Source organism: Macaca nemestrina, chromosome 9, assembly GCF_043159975.1.
Source record: "Macaca nemestrina isolate mMacNem1 chromosome 9, mMacNem.hap1, whole genome shotgun sequence".
NCBI classification, from domain to species: Eukaryota; Metazoa; Chordata; class Mammalia; order Primates; family Cercopithecidae; genus Macaca; species Macaca nemestrina.
Window position 1 is genome coordinate 121,589,155 of NC_092133.1, and position 23,141 is coordinate 121,612,295.

The 23,141-nt window shown below is 43.8% G+C and overlaps 1 protein-coding gene across 6 annotated transcripts; it reads right to left on the reverse strand.

Annotated features, from left to right (window-relative positions):
- Positions 1-12,534: 12,534 nt before the first annotated feature.
- LOC105480043 (BMI1 proto-oncogene, polycomb ring finger) lies at positions 12,535-22,455 on the reverse strand. 6 transcript variants are annotated; one of them, XM_071070395.1, is made up of 11 exons: positions 22,320-22,455; positions 17,487-17,617; positions 17,063-17,159; positions 16,394-16,449; positions 16,251-16,301; positions 15,986-16,094; positions 15,865-15,910; positions 15,343-15,441; positions 14,909-14,989; positions 14,686-14,824; positions 12,535-14,374 (listed from the first exon to the last, which is right to left on the reverse strand). In XM_071070395.1, the coding sequence occupies exons 2-11, from the start codon at positions 17,596-17,598 to the stop codon at positions 14,247-14,249; spliced, it is 918 nt and encodes a 305-aa protein (XP_070926496.1). In that variant the 5' UTR covers positions 17,599-17,617; positions 22,320-22,455; the 3' UTR covers positions 12,535-14,246. The 6 variants fall into 6 exon arrangements, with proteins under 6 accessions (XP_070926496.1, XP_011736784.1, XP_011736787.1 ...); XM_011738482.3 differs by having other exon boundaries at positions 12,535-14,824; XM_011738485.3 differs by lacking the exon at positions 22,320-22,455 and adding an exon at positions 21,846-21,987 and having other exon boundaries at positions 12,535-14,824.
- Positions 22,456-23,141: the final 686 nt, after the last annotated feature.

Genomic DNA, 23,141 nt, shown 5'->3' on the forward strand with positions numbered 1-23,141 from the left:
AAGTTGTGCGTTCCCATTTAGAGACACGGGAGGAAACAGTTGAGTAAATAATTAAGATTGCAAATAAGCCTTGTAATTTTCAGTTCCTTGTTGAATGATGAAAAAAAAATCCCCTTAAAACTAAAAGTTTTTATATTTGGTTTCAGTCCTTAAACAAACAATTCTAACTCTTAAGCTACGCCAACTGCCATTTTTAGCAATTGCTTTACTCTTTGCTTTCTATTTTAAAAGTGTTAAGAGCTCAATAGAGGGAGAAGTCTAAACCTATAAACATAACACAGTATGGGATGCTACTAAGTTCTTTGAAAACATACGTTCAAAAGCTATGTAAATTAGAGTCTGAGTATCTGTTATTAACAATATATTTAAGTTAAATTGTATTGTTCCTGATAAAACATAATATAGGATGCCTACTTCATATCTGAAATTGGACATATTAAAGAAGCTAGATCTTTGCTCTTTATTCTAGTTTCCTTCTTAAAAAATCTTAAAAACTAAATGGAGAAATGTATGTAACACAGAGTGTTTATAATATGCATATAAGTGAAATTATCAGTAATTCAAGCATAAAATATGGCAGATTACTTTTACTGATAAGAAAACAATCTGTATTTTCTGACCCATTTTTCAATGTACTGACTCTAAAACAAAATACTATTCTGTTTTCTAAAGTTAAATGAATGTCCCATGATCACATACACACTTCTAAACTAACAGTTAAGCAATGAAAAAGAAAACAATTCAAAGGGATACTTCGGTATTTTAAAAAGTATTATAGGAAGATTACTGTTCTTAAAGTACCAGCTGACTTTAGAGATATACAATGCAACTGGCACATAAGAGTATACATTTGATTGAGAATGAACCATTAGCTGAACAACTTGCAAAAAAAAGTGTTTCCATGATAGGTTTGTTTGGAAGCCTTTGGCTACTTTTGTAAAAAGCTCATCATAATATGTAACTTCAAAATCACTTTTTCAAATAATTCTTCCTTTATGAAAATGAGACTGAAAATGACAAAATAAAGCCAGTTTTAAAATCCTGTTCTCTTTGCATATCTCCTTTGAGAATTCAGAAAATCCCACTATCGTGGGAATATATGCTACACATGCCTAAAAGCTTTGCTAATTTTACCATCCATGTATTTTTTCCTCAGTTCCTAGCTGAATTTTAAAATTTAAACATTTATATATGCTAATTAGATATTAACATCTGCATTTTAAAACTGTCATTGAGTTGAATCAAGTGTTTATATATATTCTTCATCAAGCCTAACATATATTCATTATCAATGTGTGTCAAACACCTTGCTAATAAAAGAATGTGCCTTTCTTCCAGGACATGAAGTCTAGTAGGAGATAGACATCACTTCATTCTACCAGCATATACCACAGCCTGCATTCATTCAATGGGCATGTACTGCAGTCTGCCACTATTTTAAGGGCTGTAATTGCTCTAACTGCTATTAGTGTTTTGGGGGCAAAGATGAGGGACTTATAGTAAAGTAGGCGAAGAAGTGAGCATATCTAAAACATTTAAATAATAAAAGGCTTCTTGCTTTTAATAAAAATTAACTGAGTTCTGTGCAGCTATGAAATTTCCCTCCCCTAAAATATTTTCCCCAAAATCATTGTTAGCATTTAAGAAGGCATTCAACTGGCAATTGCATGTAATTACTGAAGTTATGAGACTACATTAATCATTTTGCAAACACTAAATTTAAAATAACTAAAATAACTCCATAGTTACATACAGGAATTAAAAATAAAGGCATTACTTAGTCCATAACCAAGTTAGTGGAACAGAAATATTACCTATAATGATGAAAGTAAATATGACTGTCTTAAATGGTGCATCGCGCCTATTTTGGGAAATGTCAGGATTTTAGGTCTGAGCCGACCATCCAGTTATTTCATCAAGTTTGTCAGCAGAACAGAAGAGATTTGTACACTTGCATCCGGGAAGGGAAGATTAACATTTCTATGCATGTTTTGTGTTGATGCCTTACTCCCTATTCTTGGCTTTTCAAACCTTTAAAGTCAACTCTTTGCATTTTAAAGTTTTTCTTTTTAGCGTTAAGGTCAATGTCAAGATGACAGTGGTTTAACTGGCCCCAAATTCCTCAATATATACCTGTACCTGTCTTCCTTTCCAGTAATTCAGAGGATGAAGAGATGGAACTAATCTTTTCCACTTTCAAAGAAAGCCGTGATTAGGGGGATTCCATACACGAATAATTTTGCTTCCCCAAAAGGCACCAGGTAGTGCAAAGTGATTAATACTAAAAATGGGTGCTTTCAATGTTAAGTCCGAAATGCAGCACGCCGTTTTCTAAGGCAATGGTGACATTCCTAAAAACAAATTATTGGAGCTTGATGTGTGAGTGTGATATAAATATCTTCCGTTTAGACTTGGGTGCGTTTTAGGTAATTCAAAACTGACCAAAGCCTGCATAACGAGCTGGAAAACACTGAGCGCCCTGCTCCAGATGCCGGTCAGCCCTCCCTCTCAATACCTCCCACCCCTTTAAAATGTTGGCGTTGTTGGACTTGTGTCACAGAAGGTCCGTACTATCCTCTCCACCCTTCAATCAGTGCAAGACACAGCAAAGATGGAAAGTGCCACATAAGAAACGACTCTAGAGAGCCCACCAAGCCCGCGTCCGGGCCACGCATTCCCCAGACGCGGGTCCCGCGAGGATTGCGCCGCGGCTGGCCGCCCGCCCCAAGCCGAAGCCGGATGCTGGCGGGTCCCCAAGCGGAGTGTCCACCGGGTCCGCGCTCCCCGGCGCTGGCAGGCAGCCGCGTCCAATGTGGACAGGAGTGTCGGGGCGACGGCAAGGGAAAAACGTGGTCCTCCCCGGCTTCTTTGGCTTTTTGCATTCTTCCCAAGTTTCTCCAACTCCAACGAGCAGCCTCGCTGTGTCTGCGAAGTTTCTAACGGGGGAGGCGGCGCTGGGAGCCGGCCCGGAGCGCGGGCGGGGGCCTCGTGGGTATCGCGGGAGGAAGGGGCGGAGGCGCGCGGCCCCAGGGCGCGAGTGCGGAAGCGCCTAGCGGGCCGGGTCGGGGGTTCCCTCCCGCGGGGCCTCCCGGCGCGGACCCGGCCGCTGCGGCCGAGGTGCGGGCGGTAGAGGGGGCAGGCACCGATTCTCCCGGCCTGGGCTGGGAAAGGCGCGGCGGGCAGCTGGCGAGGAAGGAGGCCTCTGTCCTTTCGCTTTGCTTCCCGGGCCGGGCCTCTAGCTGCAGCCGCACTGCCGCGCGGGGGCCGGGGCGGAGGTCCGTGCCGGAGCCTCCCGGAGGGGCGGCTGCCCCGCGGGCGGGGGAACGGTGCGGCCAACTCGCGGGGGCGAGCCCGGAGCTGGCGGAGACCTGAACCCGGGGACCCAGGCCCCGCGGCGGTGGCGCTGCCAGAAAACTCGCTGCTGCCGCACCGGTCGGCCTACTTCGCCCCGGCTGTCGGCGCCCAGGACTTAGAAGAGCGCCCTGGCCGGGAAAGGTGGGGAAGGGCTTCGGGCTCTCTCTTGGTGGAGTGGGGTGCGGCACCGCCTTACACCGGCGGGTCCCCTAGGACCCCGCGGCGGAGGCCGGATCCCAGAGGCGGGATAGGAGCCAATAGCTGACATAGACAAAAAATAAAAAGCAGCTGCACCTCATTGCGCATGTGCGAGCCTCGATTTTTTTTTTTTAATTTTTTGACGTCATTTCGCGATATCAAGTCCCAAGCCAAAATGTCTTGTGCATTGGTTACTCTGAAGAATAATGGACTGTATGTTCTGACTCCTGGAAATAACTGCAAAAGTACCAAGGGATGGTTTTCAAGGTTTCTGAAACCTTTGAAAAAAAAAAGTGTCTCCAGTTTAACCACTCTATCTGTCCGTTTCTCCCCTAGAGATGATCTGAGCGGAGAGTGAGCTCCGCTAAAACGTAGGCTAAATTCGAGAACACGGCGGCACTACATCTCTCATTCTTTCAGAGGAGATGCTTGCACTACAGTTTGAACCCTTGCTTTTTGACATTTCAGAGAAAACATCTAAATATTGCTAAAGCTGGATTACTTTACCTCCTACTCCAATATTACCTAATTTTTTTACAGTGAAAAAATAAAAGTTCCTATGTGAACAATATAAAAGATTAACAACTTATATGAAGAAAATACTAATAATTTTCCCAAAACTAAGACAAATCTGGTCTTAAGGAATTGAATTATAAAGAAATGCTTTTTATTCAAAGAATGCTTTTTTTTTTTTTTTTTTTTTTTTTGCCCTGGTGAAATAATATGCAATTGCTTATTTTACTTATAAGTCAAGGGTAACAGTCTTGGAAATTTACAAGCAAAACTGGACGTATGCAAGTAATTTCAATATGTATATGGTCATTTCCCAAAGAGAAACAATTTACTAATAAATTCCTGGCTTAAAGAGTGTCTTGCAATACTAAAAACACACAATGGGTAAATGAAAATAGAGATCTCTTGTAGCCCAATTGAATAGAAAAACATTGAATTTTTTTAAAATGTGGTTTATGTATAATGCCTTAAATGTATGGCAAAAGTTTAAGAAAGAAACCAAGTAACTGAATCAGTTCTCTTCCTGGGAAAGGATATTCCCAGAACCCACTACAGACCATGATAATAGACTTTTGTTGCACTAGAGTCTCTTTTTAGGTTTAGAGAGGCTATATAAATTGTGTATATTAAAGTTCAGGAAAATGCAGTTTCCTAAGTCTATTTTAAAGGTTGCTTGCAGAATTGAATGACAAGCTTACTTTATTGTCATGAATTTCCTAAAAAGTGTTATCCAAACTGATAAGCATTTCAATAAGAATTATTTGAGCAGAGTGATCACTTGGTGAAAGTGAGGGGAGTTCCACTGAATCTAGTAACTTCCATCTCCTTAGAAAATGATGGGACAGTTTGAGAAAAACCCAAATGAAAATGTCTTAAGAAAACTGTCATGAGGCATATTTAGAAAGAAACAGCTGGTAAACACATTTTCCCAAGCTTACTGTAACTGAGTTCTTCAGTTACCCTAGAAAACCTGTAATGTATCATGTTCAAAACAAAAACACTCTCCTGAGGTAATTACTGATAACACTAATTTGTCTGATTCATGAACAGCTATTAATAAAAGCTTCTGAAATATCACTGTATCTTCTCAGTACAATTTACTCATAAGTTTTTTGAAAGTGTACTTGCCGAACTTAGGAGTTTTGTTGAGAAGGCTGGAAAGAAGTCAAAAATTGAGTGGTAATAAGATTCTATAGAAATGTAACCGATTCCAATAAAAAGTCCTCTGTACGGAAGTACATTATGGAAATGACGTGGTTGTCAGACCTAATTGCTTGGCTTTTGAGTCCTCAGAGAAGAAATTCTACAGCCTTAGGGGTGTAGCCTCAAAAGCAGCAGCGTTCCTGGTTTCAGTTTAAATAAAACAATGAAATCCATCATTATTCAAGTCAATAGCGATAATTCACATGAATATGAATGCACTTTGATCTTATCCTTCAATTCATTGAAAGACAGTCGTAATGAAAAAGGGAGATAATCTCTTTAACTTGGTCCAAAGCAAGTTGTTGGAGCTTTTCTTTCTTGAAAGACCGTAGAAAGGAACTTTTCACTAAAGCCTTGCTTTCCTATTTTTAAGATGGTGATGGGGGTGGTTTGGCAAGCTACAGGTCGTTATGCTCCCTCTAGGAACCAAGCAGTGCTTTCTTCTTTTAGGTAAACTGTCTTATTTAATGAACTTGATATTTCGTGAAGCTTAAAGGTGAACCTCATTTAATAATATATCTAAGAGTCATTTCAGGAGGCAATAATTTGAGTTTACCATCACTTGTGAGTGAAACATACTATTTTCAGTATGCTTAGAGCTTATTTAAATTAAAGAGGATATTTCAAGGTCTTAATAGATTTGCAATATCCAACGCTAGATCCTTAAGCATTCCTGTCCAGCTGTAAAGACAGTTAATGCCATGTCTGTGCTATAAGAAAGTATGAAAGCACTTTAAAATTGCACCTTACTTGTGGCTATTCAACCAAATTTTCAGACACTAGATGAGAAATTAGCAGTTTCAAGTTCTTATGTACAATTTATCATTCTCCTTAGAATCCTGGAAACATCTGTCAGATATTTTAACATACAGTATATCGTATTTGAAATATAATGAAGTAAAACACTCATTAATGAGAGTATCTGATAATGCTACCAGCTTGGAAATTGTTTAGCTTTTCATTGAGTTCATTAAAGATATCCAAGCTTTGTGCTAGTTATCAGTAAGCTAGGGTTTTTTCCTAATAAGAGTTGTTGAGACTTCTGAAATTCCCTGGAAGTCCAACAAATATTTGTTATGTTCAAAGGACTCTGAAGCTTACAAAGATGAATAAGGCAGGTGCTTATCCTCAGGGAGCTTTAAACTTGGAAATTTCAGCACATTTGTGATTTACAAGAAATTTTAACCCATTAAGACCACTCAGCTAACAACGGCTATTCAAAGCCGGGACAATTATTAAGAGCGAAGAAACTTGGCAATGCACATATTTCCCGAGTTATCCTAGTAGCTAAATAAAAGACTTAGCTGGATACTTTAAGGACTTTTCTTCAATAAAACCTGCTTAAAACATTAACAAGAGTTCTCTTGTTATAAAATGTTAAATTGGTGTCCTAGAGCCACAGAAAAAGTAGATCCCTCAAGGGTTAATGCCAGTCGTTTTCTTTATGTTTCAAACCACGCAGTCCACACTGCCAAGGGTTGATGCGGATCATTCAATGAAATGGAGAAAAAAAAAAAAGTGTTCCATCCACTAATGAAAACTAGTATCCAGATGCAACAGTTAAGCCAACGCAAATGGTTACGTTCTGGATTTCATGCAAAATATTCGTGGTAGACGAAGAAGAAAGATTGCAGCGGGTGCTTGCGCCTGTGGCTCTAACCCAGAGGAAAGCCACTGTTACCAAGCGCAGACGCAACCATGAGCTCTTCTTTGTGTCGATGTTATTAGAAAGGGAGTGGGCGTTTGACTTCTTTCTTTGGCACCACCCTTATTGCTGATGTCAAGAAAAGCTCTCTAATTGGCCACTGAAAAAGAATTTCTGATCAACTCCGCGAAGAGAGCACCTGGGGCTGGGACTCAGCGACGCGCCCGGATTTGGGGGCCTCAGGTGCCCGCTGCTCGCGGCGCGCGCCGCACTGTGCGCTCCCAGCCGCCCCTATTGTCTGCGGTGGGGGCAGGGCCCAGCCGGGGGCGCTGGCTTTTGAGCAGAGCTGAGGATTTTGGAGGCTGAGGACCGGAGGTGGGGGCGAGAGATGTCACCGAAGGCAACCCCCAGGGTTTCAAATGCTCGAGCCCGAGGTGTAGGAGGAGGCAGAGGTACCAGCGGCTGCGGCGGCGGCCCTGGCTGCGAATCGCCGTCGTGTGGTTGCTACTGGCAACCGAGCCTCTGCCGAGCGCGCAGCCCCGCAGCCCCTGGAACGAAGGTGGCGAGGGAAACGGCTGCGGCGCCGCGGCCGCGCCGGCTTGCCCTCCCAGCCCCACCCCAGGGCTCTCGCTCCCGCCCGCGTCCCGCAGCCCCTCCGGGCCTTGACCGCAGCTGTGCGGCAACGAGGGCCGAAGGGCTCTCGGGTTCGGGGCGTCGCTGTCTTGTAAGCGTCAAGTGACTGGCGCCCTCCGCGAAGGCAACATGGCAGCTCGGGCTCCAAGAATGGGATCCCTGCGGTCGCCTGCGGGGCGGGGGTGGCGGGCTCCCATCTCTAGGCCGAGAGTGAGCCCTTCCCGCGCCCCCAACTCCCAGCCGGGCCGAGCCAAGGGAACCGCGCGCGTGGCCTCGCCTCGCCTTCGCCCCTCGGCCCTTTGTTCTCCACTGGGCGGGCGCCTCACTCTTCGGGGGCTTTTCATTAAAACCTCGAAGCCTCGGCCACCCGAGGTGGTGACATCGGCCCTGCTACCACTCAACAGAAATGCCTGGCATTCCCCGTCCCCGGGGGGACCGGGCAGAGCAGGAGGCGCTGGGGCGGGATCCCAACCGACCCTCCCTGCGGAGCCGCCTCTCGTCGGGTCGGTTCCTTCCCGCCAGGCCTGAGCTCGCCGTTTCCCCTCCTCACCTCGGAGAGGGGTGAGGCGGGAGACCGGGGAAGGGACACGCGGGGCCAAAAGACAATGCCTGTCACACCCACTACCCCAAGGAAATGAGATTCTCCCCGCGGGGGAGAGAAAAGCTGCTGGCTCAGAGTCGTCCCAGTCTCGAAAAATCGGGGTGCCAAGCGCGCCTTTAGGTCTGCGCTGGACTCCATCAGGCTTTGGCGCGGGCAGAAGCCGGGGGAGGGCACCTCACAGAAAGGACCCCCGGCGCTCCCCGGGTCTCGGGCCGCGGCGGCTGCACCACCCGGGGGACGACCCGCGCCCCGGAGCCGTCCACCCGGAGCGCCGAGGGGGGGGGTCGACGCCCGTGGAGGAGGAAGGCCAGGGGGAAATTTGCATTTCGTAAAACCGCGGTTAAGAAATGACGATGCCACGTAGACAAGCCAGTTGTGACGTTCAGCACAACGTGCTACTGAACTACCGAGATCCGCCACCAAATGGCGGCTCCGGCAGCCTGCTGCACTGATAATGAGGACTCGCCCGCCGTCGCCCATTTTAGGCCGCTTTCACTTCTCCGCTGATTCCCCAATCCCTTTCCCCAAGTCGTCCCTTCCTCTCCCGGTTTTAGGGCGCACGGGGAGCTCTCTTATCCGAGAAGCCTCTGTGCTCTGGGGATCCGGCAGACGCGGGCTCTGCAGGAAGCCGCCGCGTCCCGGCAGCTTTCGGAGGCGATGTCCCAGCCTCGGCCCACCCGCTCCTCTGCCAGGCCGGAGGAGTCGGCACTCCCAGGGTCGCCTTGTCCGGGGACCTATTTTGGCGTCGCCTTCGCGTTCCGAGATAAGAGCCTTTGCCCAGATCTTGAGATTCCCGCCGCGCAGCCACCCCTCCTCAGCCCTGTCACCCGATCAAGGCTCTTTCCCAGGGGATTCGAGTGTGTTCTATTAAACGAGCCCAGCGGGAGGACCCTCTCCCCTAGGCCTTTCCAGTCACAGACATGAAGTCGCTTTCGGGAACCTTCAGGGTGGCCACTTTATAACTTAATGATTTTATTTAAAATCATTCAACAAAACCCCAAACTCCAAGGACACCTCGTTCCTTAAGGAGAAAGGGCATTGATAGGACTCGAAGAGGGAGGAGGACAAAGAAAGGTGATTATCGGGCCTGGCTCCTGGTAGGGCGCGCTCCCGTGGGCTCTGTCCGCGAAGCCGCTGCCTCCCCGAGTGCGGGTCGTTTTCCTGCCCGCGCTGAGCTCGGGGGACAGGGACCCGTCGCTGCGCCTCGGCCCGCCGCTGTGGAGGGCTTCGGCGGGAAGGGGGAGCACCTCCGGAGGCGGCGCGCACCCGGCTGTAACCGCCGCTCGCCACGGGGTCCAACTTTGGAGAGCGACGTCGTTCCCCCGCCCCTCAAGCCCCTTAGGGCCTGACAATCTCGCTTTCAAATTTGGCGGGATCCGAGTCCGCAGAGCCGAGGGCGGCGCGAGGCGAGCAGCGCACGCGCAAAATGGCCTCCCGGTGCCCCGCGGCCTTGGCTCGCGCGCCCAGCAGGGCCGAACCGGGGTGGCGCAGTTCCGAGCAGGGGACTGGGTTGTAGCTCTTTCCCCTACTCTGTGAGCTGCTAATTAGAAAATAAGGAAAAAGAGAGGGGCGGTTGCTTCTTTAAGGTATCTTTTTGATAAAGGTCTCCCTTACCAGGGAGGCAGCGCTTGTGAGAAGAGGTCAGGTGATTTCCTCCAGGCCAGTGTACTGTGCCCTTTCCACCGGGCACTAGAACCTAAGAAACCTGTTTTTTGGGAATGCCGTGGGGGTTTCCCACCCTAATCACCCTCGCCTGGGCTTTATGGTCCACGCCGTGCGGTGCGCCCCTCTCTCTGGCTTAGTTGAAAGATCTTCCACTCCTGAGGACTTCGGACCTGTGACTTGGGCTCCTGGACCGACTTCTCCACCTGCACTAACCTCGGTGTCCGTCTCGGCCACCATCCCATTCCTGGCATCCCACTTTCCGACGCGCTTCCCTATCACCCGGGTCTGCAGCCTCTTCTCTCAACTTGAGTTCCGGCTAATTTAGGACCGAGTTGGAGATCTCCAAATCCGCACCAACGTTGAAATCACGTCCACGGTGAAGTTTGCATTCCATGATGACCCGACAATTAGAGCAAGAAGTAGCATTTTACTGAAGGGTAGGGAACAACACCTGCTACTTTTGAAAGTAACTTCGAATTGTCTCGGAAGGGACATTGTTAAAGGCTAGGGACTGAAGAATGAGAGTAGTTTTAACTCCTTTGTTGGAAGTTTTTATGAAGCTCTTACTATTTATTTGGAGGGCTAAAGCGACTTCCGAATGAGTTTTCCACTTGAACTTCTCCAGAACACTTCTCACAAGAGTTCTACAGAGGAGCCTTTCCAGTGATAAATATGACATGACTTCTGATGTCGTCGACTTGATGAAGACAGATAGTGAAGTTCTTCATGTGAGACCTCTAGAAATTGCACACTAAGAAAAAGAAACTGGTGCAAATAAAGGAAATCCGTTTCAAGAACCAAAAGAAGAAAAAACGTTAAAAAAAAATTAACTGCGGAAACAGGAAACACTCAACTGTGTAAACATTTTCGGAGACTTTCATAATCAAAACTGGGCGATCTTGAGATTTGCAGGGAGATCGGCTGGCTCAAGGTCTTCGCGGTGGGTATTTCCAAATCTGATTCGCTGCAAGGCTGTAATATGTGGATATCTCCTTCTATTCCTTGTAAAGAACTGGAGACGTCTCCTCGCTCTGAATTCTGTAGTGCTAATTTACCTCAAGGGCTTTTTTTTTTTTTTTTTTTTTTTGAGGAGTCATAATTTTTTTAGAGCAACCTTCCAAAGTATTACCTGTGTTAGTGTTCATTTTGTACATGAAGAAACATCCTCAAGTGAAATGCTGTATCTCAAGAGCTTTAAGTTGGAGCTGGGTTCAGTGATTTTTGCACCACATTAGTGTCTTAAAGGCATAGACGGTTTTTGAAAAGGGTTTAATTAGTATACTGTTAGATGCAGCACAGATCTAAAATGATGTCTAGGCGTTTTTCATATAATGTGATCAAGACCCTTTTGTTTTGGATAAAACGCAATGAAGACTGTGTGGGGAAAACAGCCAAAGTATTTTAAAAATCTTATGGAGCCTCCATTCCAACTAAGTTAAATTAAATCAGAATTTCCAACTATCATTCTTCATGCATTAGGAAGAAAAAGATCTCATTTATCAAACCTTTAAAATACAAAGAGAAATGGAAAAATTAACAATTGCTTCACCCCAGGATTTTAAGAGACTGGATTCCATGTGCAGATTGTTTCTAAAAGTAAATCCTGTCCCCTCAAAAGATACCACAAAATAAAGTATTTTAAAATACCAAACGTCCTCCTTTCGTGTCGGTCAATGTAAGGCGCATTTCACATGGGTATTTAAGTTCCTATTGTTTTCGTAACAAAACCTTAATAGGCCCATACAATGAGTGTAACAAGATTTCACAAATTAACTGCACCTTCAAAATATTCAGAAAAGAGGAAAGGATGAAGGAAAGTCCCTAGCAGCTTATTCTGCCAGTTGCATTTTCCCTCCAGAGGTCCAAATAGTATCAGAAATGGATATGGAAATAGCAATATGGTTGGCAGGTTAAGACAACTGAAGGGCAGTTGTTTTTTCAATGCAGTGCAATTAACGGCCGGCAATTTTAAAAGCAAAAAGTACTTGTAAAGTGGTATGCATGTGTAAACCAAGATAGATCACTATTTACACAACAGCAACCAGCCTCATTTTTCTCTTTGCATTTAAGCTAAAAATCTGTAAAATCAATTTAGGCATTTTCTCTGAAACATTTTGTTAGCACTAACTTTGTGTTCTAGAATATTTTCAGAAGCAAAAGTCAAACTTAAAGCTGACTTTTCCTGTACCCTGCTTTGGCTACTAAAAGTTACAAAGTTAGCAGCTTTTGATATGGGTTTTCATAAGGTTGAAATTTTCTAACATATTAATTTAGCAAATGTTTTTAATCTTAATTGTCAAACTGTAATAGCTGCTTATTTAAGAATACAAAACATCTTTCATTCATAGAAAAAATTTTGGCTGAAATGTACTTTTAAGCTTATGCCATTTTCTAATTGAGGAGAAAAAAATCTTTTCAACTAAGTAACATTTTCACATATGGTTAAATAGTGCTAAGTAAGCCATAACTGCAGTATCTGATTAATAAGCAATTTCAAAAATCCATCATAAAGCGATTGAGATGTAAAGTTTGAATTCCATGTTGATCTTATAACTTGGTTTTATGTAAATCAAATGACAGTCCACTAGCATTTAAAGTTTTTAGCCTTTTAAAAATATTTTTTCATTCTTTATATAAATGATCATCCAAAGTAAAAATATCACGACACTTCCATTAACTTTTGTCTTAAACATCATGAAAAACTTAGAGCCTAGAAAATGAGTTAAATTCACCAAAATTGGCAAACATTGGTAACTTTTACTTCAAAGATTGTAAATAAACAGATACATCTTTCAATGGGCTTTCAAGCAGTTTTACAACAAAGCACGTACTTCTTAGCAACATCACTATAAGACAGCAATGTATTCTCTTTAATGTTTACCTGTTGTAATCCTCTATAGGGTTTCCAAAACTTCTGCACATTGTGCTTTTCATATCAAATTTTTATTAAAGATCTTAGCTATTTTCTAAATGAATATCCTTTTTATTGGATTTTTTCCAATTACAAATGAAATTTCATTTTACATCTATAATTAGAAACAACACTTACAATGGGACTGTACAAATTTAGGTCAAAATAAAAATATATGTATTTTGTGACTTCATAAAACATCCTTTACTATATCTTTAAAGAAAGCAGAAGTAACAGCAATATATGTAAAAGTAATGATTTAATGACTATAAGCAAGACAAAGCAATAGAATTGTGCTTCTTTTGCAGACTGGGGACAATGAAATGTTTAGCTACAATTTTCCCATACAAACATGAAACAATATTCATATAGAATAAACACCCTCACAAATAACTGATGGGTGATGAACACACACCAAGTTCGACCAAAGCAAAAAACAAATTGAACATTGTTGGGTGGGGTTATTCATATTTTAAATTCAACATGCTTGCTCTATTTAAAAATACCTGTAGAAGCTTATAATAAATAGCTTCTACTTCCAGACATAGCAGAGAAGGCATATTCCATTGTTAACTGTAAAAGCAACTCTTAAATTTGAAATTCCTGCTATACCACATATTAAAATAACTTTAAGATAAAAAGCCTTCTTTCAGCAACTTGCTGGTTTATTTAAAAAATTGTTTTAGAATTACAGTGATCAATATGAATTTTTAAAATACAATATTAATTCCATCATAGCCAATGGAAAATTAACACGCTAAAGTTAAAGGTTTTTCTTTACTGCAGCAATTTTTAAAGTAAACATGTATTATTGGAGAAAAGTATATAAAGAAAAGTATAGAAAGTATAGAAAGATGTGCCAATTGCTTCTAATGGAACAGACTTCAGAATTAGATATCCACATTAAAAATATTATTTGCTGGTAAGCAACGCTAAACATAGGTTATGGGTATCTGCAAAGGTCGAACCAGTTGGGAGAATTTTAACAATCATTTCTGAATGCATGAAACACAATATTTCTTTATAGCATTTATAAATATATCATACAATACTGTTTCCTGTTATGTCATATACCAATATGGCATTGTACAACAAGCATAATGCCATCTGATTCTTACAAAAGCGAATCATTTAAACAAGTCAGTAAAATAAACGGTAGTACCCGCTTTTAGGCATACAGATTGTAAAACTGAAGTTCACTTTTCTTTGATCGGTTTTGCGTAGCAACAGAGAAGTATAAATCAAACAGGAATCAAAATGGCTAAATATGCAAGAAATCGTTATTCACAGTGACATGGCTACATAGAATGCATTATTCTATGCATATTCTTTCCGTTGGTTGAATTTCAAGATAAAAAGCACTTGTTTTCTACAGGTTCACAAAACAGCATAATAACAAGAACAATCAAGGAGAATGTAATGTAGGCGTTAGTTGAGATTAACAAACTATGGCCCAATGCTTATGTCCACTGGAGAGTATTTCCAAATCCAACAATGGTTACAGAAACCATTTCCCATCTTTCCTAACACAGAGAAAAAGTCTTGCCTGCTTTCCAAGAAACCAATTCTTTGTAACAACAATCTTTCTTTTCAATTAACGTCCATAGGAGTATCACATGTAGTCCATCTTTTATAGCCAAATTTAATGTCACTACAAAAGAAAGCAAATTGGACGATAGTCACATGTATTAGCATCTATAAAGCTGTAATGGCATGAAGATATCTATATAAATCAGGGGTTTAAAATTTTTTTCCTTAACAGTCTCAGGTATCAACCAGAAGAAGTTGCTGATGACCCATTTACTGATGATTTTCGAGGTCTATTGGCAAAAGAAGATTGGTGGTTACCGCTGGGGCTGTTGCTGGTTCCATTCATAGTACTGGAAATGTGAGGAAACTGTGGATGAGGAGACTGCACTGGAGTACTGGGGCTAGGCAAACAAGAAGAGGTGGAGGGAATACCTCCTGCTGGGCTGTTGGCCTTGTCACTCCCAGAGTCACTTTCCAGTTCTCCAGCATTTGTCAGTCCATCTCTCTGATGACTGATCTTCATTCTTTTACAAGTAGGTCGAACTCTGTATTTCAAAGGAAGTGGACCATTCTACAAAGTTAAAAGGAAAAAAATTACTCTTAATTATTTAAATATAGTTTACCATCATAATCTAACAACAGACATGCTACTTACCCTTCTCCAGGTATAAATGTAGGCAATATCCATTAGTGTATAATAATCCTTTAAAGGTTCCTCCTCATACATGACATCAATCTAGTGAAAAATATTTTTATTAGGTAACAAAAGAACAAAGGTAAATCTACATTTTTTATCATTTAAATATAATCCAAAAGTGCTTTAAAAAGCACATTCTCTAAACATTTTAACAAAGAAAGACTCCTTCTGAAACTTCAAATGAGGAAAAAAATATTTCTAGAGAGTGTTAAGGGATTTGTTTTCATAGCATAAAAGAGAACGCATACCAAATGTTTTAAGATAAATTTCAACTTTAGCACTAACTTAACATTTTTTTCCTATTGCTTTTTTGGGTTCAAAATTCAAAGTGAAAAATGTAATTAAAACTGTAAAATCTATATAAAATGCAAGAAGAATATAAAAGTAGATACCTGGAAAGTATTAGGTATGTCCATTTTACTTCTGAGAAACTTTCTTAAGTGCATCACAGTCATTGCTGCTGGGCATCGTAAATATCTTTTATCATTCACCTAAAAGTACATTTAGAAAAGTAACTTTTTTCAGTTACTTTCAGATACGAAGTTTCAATTTGATTGCTTTAATATGATAAAAGATACTAGTATCAAACAAAATTGGAGGTGACCAACCTCTCAACTAATTACTTTGAGTTTACTATCATTATAAATACTAAATGAACAGATTCCTAATATAATAAGCAAACTTCAAGCATACCAAAGTATTAACTGTGAACTATTTAAAATATTTTGTGAGACTAACAATCATACATAAAATAAATTCTAATTATTAAATATCACATGTAGACGTTTCTTAAACATTAAACATGACCATTTTCTTCTATTTAACAGCCGAATATTCTAAAGGGCAACACAATCCCTGATAAAATCTGGAATCCAAACAATGTTTCTTCTATGTTTTTGTAACATGAAACATACCTCCTCCTTAGATTTCTCTTTGTCTTTGTTTACTTTCCGATCCAATCTAAGAAACAGAACATTTATTAGTGAAATAATCTAATAAAACATTACCATAAAATAGATTGCCTAAAGATTTTACCTGTTCTGGTCAAAGAATTCAATGGATAAGCTTATTATCTCATCATCAGTTATAATTCTCTTATCTTCATCTGCAACCTCTCCTCTATCTTCATTAGAGCCATTGGCAGCTATAATGATATAGTGAAATGTAATTTTTAAAAATTAGATACCTAATATATTTTATATATAAGAGGATGGAAGTGGTTAAGTCAATTTCAATAATTTTAATTCCTAGATAAGCTCTCCCCCCAAATAAAATGTCTTCCCTCCCCTAAAAGGTTTACCATCAGCAGAAGGATGAGCTGCATAAAAATCCCTTCTTCTCTTCATTTCATCTGAATGGGGAAAAAAAGATGTAAACATTTGGCATAACACAAAGAACTAATGAATAATCTCTTTAAATTCACTTTCTAAGCAAGTTACTCACTTTTGAAAAGCCCTGGAACTAATTTGTATACAATATCTTGAAGAGTTTTATCTGACCTGAAAAAGAATTAAAATAGAAAACTATGAATTAAGATGGCAAGAACTAAAAATGTTCGTATGTTTCTGCAGTCTTTTTTCATGCTATAGTATTTTACTTTATTGTGATGCTGTCTATAACTATATTGATAAGATAAAAATTAACTGAGAATAAAAGTTCTCTGTATATAGCACTTTTTAAATCAGTAGAAAAATATTTTATATTCACTAATAAATTCCTCACATTTGCTAAGTCAAGAGAAGTGTGCCTTTCAAGTTACTAAATTAAGCGAATATGAATAGAGAATGAAGAGGAAAGAATGGAAGCCCTTTTAAATATTTATTCTTGCCTGTCATGAAGTCCATAAAGCAATGCAAAAAAGATTAACTAATTCAATTTGTAAAGGACAGTTAGAAAAAAAAATCTTAAAATCACTTGTCTACTACTAAACTTTGTCTAAACTTGGTCACCATTAACATGGCAAGAAATTAAACGGCTACCCTCCACAAAGCACACACATATTAGGTATGTATTCAAGAGTAAATTTTCTGTGAAGAAATAAAGAGGGTAGCCTTCAGTAAATTATACAACTTCAATAACAATTACAAACAAGGAATTTAAACAGTTTCCTACCTTATATTCAGTAGTGGTCTGGTTTTGTGAACTTGGACATCACAAATAGGACAATACTTGCTGGTCTCCAGGTAACGAACAATACACGTTTTACAGACTAGAAGTAGAACATGTAAAGTTTTTTTATGTTTAGAAATGAGTGGATAAAGCATTGGTGTCAGAAACCGAGAACTAGTAGAAACAAGGAGGTAAATGCCGAAAAGCATTTCCAACTAAATAAACTAATTCATACCCTGAGAACACATACACTGCATGCTTGTAATACAATACATATTAACAAAAAGTCATTATATGCAAGAGAAGAATATGACTTCACTTTGAACCAACATTCCCACAGACTGCAGGAATCATTAATAGTTTTCAAATTTCAGGTCGAACTGTAAAATACACATGATACAAAAAAGAACTAAAGCTTGGTACTTACAGGAATGTAGACATTCTATTATGGTTGTGGCATCAATGAAGTACCCTCCACAAAGCACACACATCAGGTGGGGATTTAGCTCAGTGATCTTGATTCTCGTTGTTCGATGCATTTCTGCTTGATAAAAAATCCTGCAAGACACAGAAATAATAGCCATAATTCACAGAACAAGAATGGAGATCATCTAGTAATCACACACCCTGAAACACTGAATTCAGAAAACCCATTTAACACTGTACAGCTGGGCTGTCCCAACGTTTCTACAGAAGGAATTTACTCATCAGATCGGAATCACTTCTACCAAACTGATGAAAAAGGATCCAACTAACGTTACTTCTGGTCTTTCAGATCATTCCTGTAGGAAGAAGAAAAGGTCTGGGGTGGGGGCTGGGAGCTGAGCGTATTAGGGTCTCTTTCTTCCATTTGTCCTCCAGCCCAGCAGCCCCAAGGCTGCTGCAGACGCCACACAATCCCCGCGGATATTTACCAACCACTAGGGCTTGTTCCAGCTCTCCAAATTTATTATAAAACTTCCTCAAGAATCTGCAAGCGAAAATCCCGGGGTTCCGGTTGTTTTAGACGGTTCCAGCAAGCAGAACCTGGCACGTTTTTACGCGACGCGCAGGGAAAACAATTCTGCCCTCCCTGCATCCCTGGCATTTCCGGAGCCGGGTGCCGGGGCCGCAGGAGGAGCACCTCCAGTCGGCCTGGGCCGGGGCCTGAGCGCGGCGGACGCCCGGGGGCCGGGATGCGAGGGGCGGATCCGGCGGCGCCCGGGGCTCCATCTCGCTCCGGATTCGGAACTCGCCTCGGTCGGGGTTTCCATAGCAACTTACACTTACACTTGGCATCCGGCCACCGCTGCAACTCCGCGCGGAGCCCGGCCCGAGCCCCGAGCCTCGGCGGGCGTGCGGGGCGGCGGGCGGGGGAGGGGCGGCGCGCCGCGGGGGCGGGGCCGGCGCGGGGGCGGGGTGGGTGCGGCGACGCCGGGGGGGCGGGGCGGCCCCACGAGGCCACGGCGCTGGGGAGCTGGGGAGCGGGGACTGGGGACCAAGTCCTGGGCGGCGGGGACCCGGGAGCCTGCGGCAGCGCCCGCGAAAGGAAAATGCAAACCGCACTCCCGGCCATTTCGAACACTCCGGGAGCCTCTTTCCACGTCGACTTGGTGCGCAGAGCTGGTTTCAGATCTCGACTCCCTCGGTCTGTCCTGTCTGCAATCACTAGGTCAGAAATTTCACGAAGGGATTTTTTGAGAATTGCCAACTGTGCACTTAGCCCGAAACCGTCAGGGCTCAAATTGCAGAGATGTTTATTGAACCGAACCTCTTTAAAACTTCTTTCTCTAATGTGACGCTCTCCTGTATATCAAATGAGCGATACAAAGTTTTGGAAAGGCTGAAAACTGAAATCTGTTTTACAAGAAGAAGAGGGGGCAAAGCCCAGTGTTTTATTTGAACAAACTATGCTGGGGGCAAGAAAAAGTACTTTAATCAGTACGATAGTGACAACATGTACAGAACCATGTGACCAGCCCATTCCCAACGCTAAATCAACAGCTTGTCAACCCATAGCAGCGACAGAAGAGAAAAACAAATGTAAACCCCCCCATACGATGAAATGATATTCCCAACAGGTATCTCTATTACAGGAAAGTCACAATGGGGAACTGTCAGCAACAATACACCAGCCGACAGTCAGGGAAGTCAATTACTTCATGTAGTATTCTTAAAAAATAAACTTCAACCCCCCTCCTTCATTCATTTCAGAACCTGATACAAGACTAAGCTTTCAGACCTCACTGAAGTACACTTTTAAATCTTCCTTGAATGGAAATCCAGGACCTTTTGAAACTTGCAGTAAGATGTACCTGCGGTTTTAATTCCTAAGGTGTATTAATGCAGTAAAGGGAAACACCAATCAACACAGCTCAATGGCTGAAATTAAGAGCTAACCTCAAGAAAATGGTAAAAAACAAAACAAAGCCTCTCTTATGAAAGTGACCACAGTGGCAACTGGCGACCTCTACCAGAAAACTTCTGGTGTGACGACTCAGTTATCTTTGGATTACTTGTTTTGGAGAATACTGTCAACATGTTAACATAAATCTAAGCGGGGCATAGAGGAGTTGCAGGTAGAGCAATGTCCCTAAAGAGTAGCAATATTTAAATCAAATTGTACTTGGTAAATTAAAGAACAGCCTTCTTGGTGCTTAAAGAAAATTCTCCTTCTGAAACCACAGGATCTTTCCTAGAAAGATAGTGAGGTAATACTTCTGTTTGCCTGTGAAAGCATACTGCACTAAAAAACCACTGATCACAAAGTTCATGAAGGGGCTCCAATAAAAATAGCTGCCTTTATTTCTCCTCTACCTTGCAGAAAACCAACGCCACACAAACACAAGTATTAACAAGGAGAACAATCAAACCTCAGTGGAGGGTTATCTACCGGTTTGCTTTCAGCATTTAAGTCACAAGTACTTGACCAAAAGTCTTTCAAATTCATCTTAAATCTTAATTCACAGAATTCCTCTACCTCAGTTCAGAAAAATTTGGTCACAATCCTGTGACCATTTATAATGCTAATAAATATCACTGTTACTTATATAAAAATCAGTTCTTTATGTTTTTATACTATTTGAAAGTAGTGGCAACCTAAGGAAGACTTCCAAAGTGTTTGACGTGCCTTGATAATATTTGAGAAACAATCTCTTCCACCACAGAAGTGAAAACCTTCCAGGTTCCAACCTAGAAAGTGCCAGTTAAGCAAGCAAAAATGCACCAAACATATTATGGTAAAAATACTCAACCGTTAAAACTTGCCATTGTAACACACTCAGTTGGGGCTGTCAGTTTTTAGGTGGAGGCCTAACACCAGGAATGTCAAAATGAAGGAAAACAGAAGCAAGTTCTAGTGTTAACCATCAACTTGCCTATTGCAATCTAAGAAATGCAAATGAACTCCATAGCCCCAGTTGGGGTTCACAGCCCAACATAAGCATGGGTAAAGTTGGGGTTAATTTGACTCCTGGAGAGAAATTTGCCTATCTGCACACTTAACATACATCCAAGAAATTAGTGATAGAGTATTAATGGACTTATCATGTACAGTTAAATGCTTAATTTTCTTACAAAAGCTTTAAGTGTATACATGCATACACAGTGACTTGTATATGGCTTTAAAGATACTTTTACTAGGCATAAGACTCACACAAGTAGGTTATTTCATGATGTATGGAATTAACTCAAATCTAAAAAATTATAATTTTGTTTACAAAATCAACCCCAAGGATTTCTGATCAGTCTACTTAAAACTCAAATGTTAACATATAGAGTCTCATAACTTGTTATATACTGTCAATAATTTGCATCCTTAAGTATCAACTCTTTCGTGGAGCTTATAATGTGTTTCCAGAACATGGGAGTTAAGGTTCCTATAAAATATACGTTGAACTACTCATAATGTTGTACACACCACCAACCTACACTTGCATTTGGATAAATATGCTCGGAATTTTGCCCACATTAAGGGAAGGGGTTAATACATACTTCTCTTTCATATACTGAACCGTGACCACTAAGCCCACTAAATCCTTTTACTGCAATTGGTAATGATCAAAGTCTCTCTACTTGTTTACTTCCAATTATTAACTGTAAATCTCCGGGAAAAAGATCATGCCATATTGCTGTCAAGCCCAAATGACTGCGTAAACATATGCAATCAACTTTTTAGTGCTCCTTTCTAAAGCATCCCTTTGCCAAATGACCTATGCTGACATTTAGCAAAACCTATAAAAGGTAGTGGACTGGAGTCATGATGCTGAGTGCATCCCTTCTACGTAGAAGTCGAGAGAAAAGTTGCAGTCTCCAAAAGGGGAAAAAAGAAAAAGGAGAGAAAGAAGTAGTGAGAAAGGAAGCCTCCAGCAAGGCTAACGTCCAGTCACCATCTTCACTCCACAAAAAGCTCCAAATTTGAAATGCCCACTTCCCAGGGAGCACCTCCCAAGTGATGTTTAGAGCGCTTATCCAAGACTCCCAACACACAACACCTTGAAAACTTTAGCATTTTAAACACAAATGCAGGAGACCTTGGAAACAACTGGGAACCGCCATCTTACCAGCCATCCAATCTCACACAAGTGTCCCCCCAACTTAAGTTAATAACATTTTTGTCGGGGCTCTCTCCAGCCTAACACCCACCTTGGCGGGTTGGCCGCCTCCCACGCAACCCGTCCCTATAAAATGGGGGCGTTCTCTGGGGGCTGGAGCCCCTCCAGAGCCCTTTCTTCGGGAGAGGAGGGAAGCCACTTGACCCAAGCAGCTCCCGATTTCAGGATCCCGTCCCCGTTTCATCCAAATCTACCTCTCAACAAAGGGCGCTGCGGCCGGGAGAGCCGCCGAGGCTGGAAATACGAGTGCTCCTCTTGGGGGCCATGTGCGTCGCGAGGGTGCGGAGGGGCGCCCGGGGTAGCGGGGAACTAAAACGTGGGGCCGCGCGCGGCGCGCCGGGGCTGAGCGGGCGGCGGCGGCTGGAGCGGCGCCGAGCCCTGCTGGCGGCGGCGGCGTGGCGCGGGCTGCGGGTCGGTCCCGGCGCCGCGGGAGTCGGCGGGCGGCGGCGGGCGCGCGCTCGCGGGCGCGGGGCGGGCTGCGCGCGGGGCCGGCGGGCGCGAGGCGGGCGGCGCGGGGCGCGGGGCCGGGCGCCCACGCTGTCAGCGCCCTCCCGGCGGCGCGGCCGGGGCGCGGGGGGGGCTCCCCTTCCACCCGCGGCCGCCCCGAGCCCCGCGCGGCCCCCGCCGGCCCCCAGCCCAGTCCCGGGGGCGCCTCGCCTCCTACGTACCCGGAAAGAGCAGCCGGCGCGAGGCGATCGAAGCGGGCGGAAAAGACAATGAAAGTTAAAAGTCGTTCAGCAGAAAATGAATGCGAGCCAAGCGGCCATCTTGAAGCGAGCTGCAGACGCCGCTGTCAATGGGCAACCAGCGCGGCCCCGAGCAGCCGCGGCCGCCGCGCTCGCCTCATTCCGCCTCCGACCGGCCTCCTCCTGCTCCGGCGCCTCGGCCTCCTCCGGCGCCTCGGCCTCCTCCGCCTCCGCCTCGACCTCCAACGCCTCCTCCTCCGGGGCCTCCTCCTCCTCCTCCTCCTCCTCCTCCTCGGCCGCCGCCGCCTCCTCCCGCTCCGCACTCGGGGGAGGGCGCGCGCGGAGGGGGCGCGATCGGTTTTATTCTGCGGGGCTGGGAGGTGCTGCTAAGCCGGAGCGGGGCTCCCGCGCCCACATCCCCATTGTCTCGCCCCGATCTCTGCCTCTCATACTACGATTATTTCATAGTTGCTGTGGGGGAGGCGGGCGGGCGGGGGGCGCCGTGTGTGTGCGTGCGAGCGGGGGGAGGGGAGGAGGGGGAGGGGAGGGTGGAAAAAAATGCACCGCTGAAGGCAGAGTGGAAACTGACACCGGCTCCAAAATGGCTCGGAGTCCGCCCGCCCCCTCCCCCCGCCGCCCCCCCAGCGGGTCACGTGCTCCCCTCATTCCTTAAGGGCGGCCTGGGAATTAGTGTCGGTGTAGTCAGGCCCGTGGCCGCCCCCTCCCCTCTGCGCCGCGCGCCCGGCCCCCTCCCTCGCCCCGCGCCGCGGCGGTGGAGACATTTCTCCACAGCGCCACACGCGC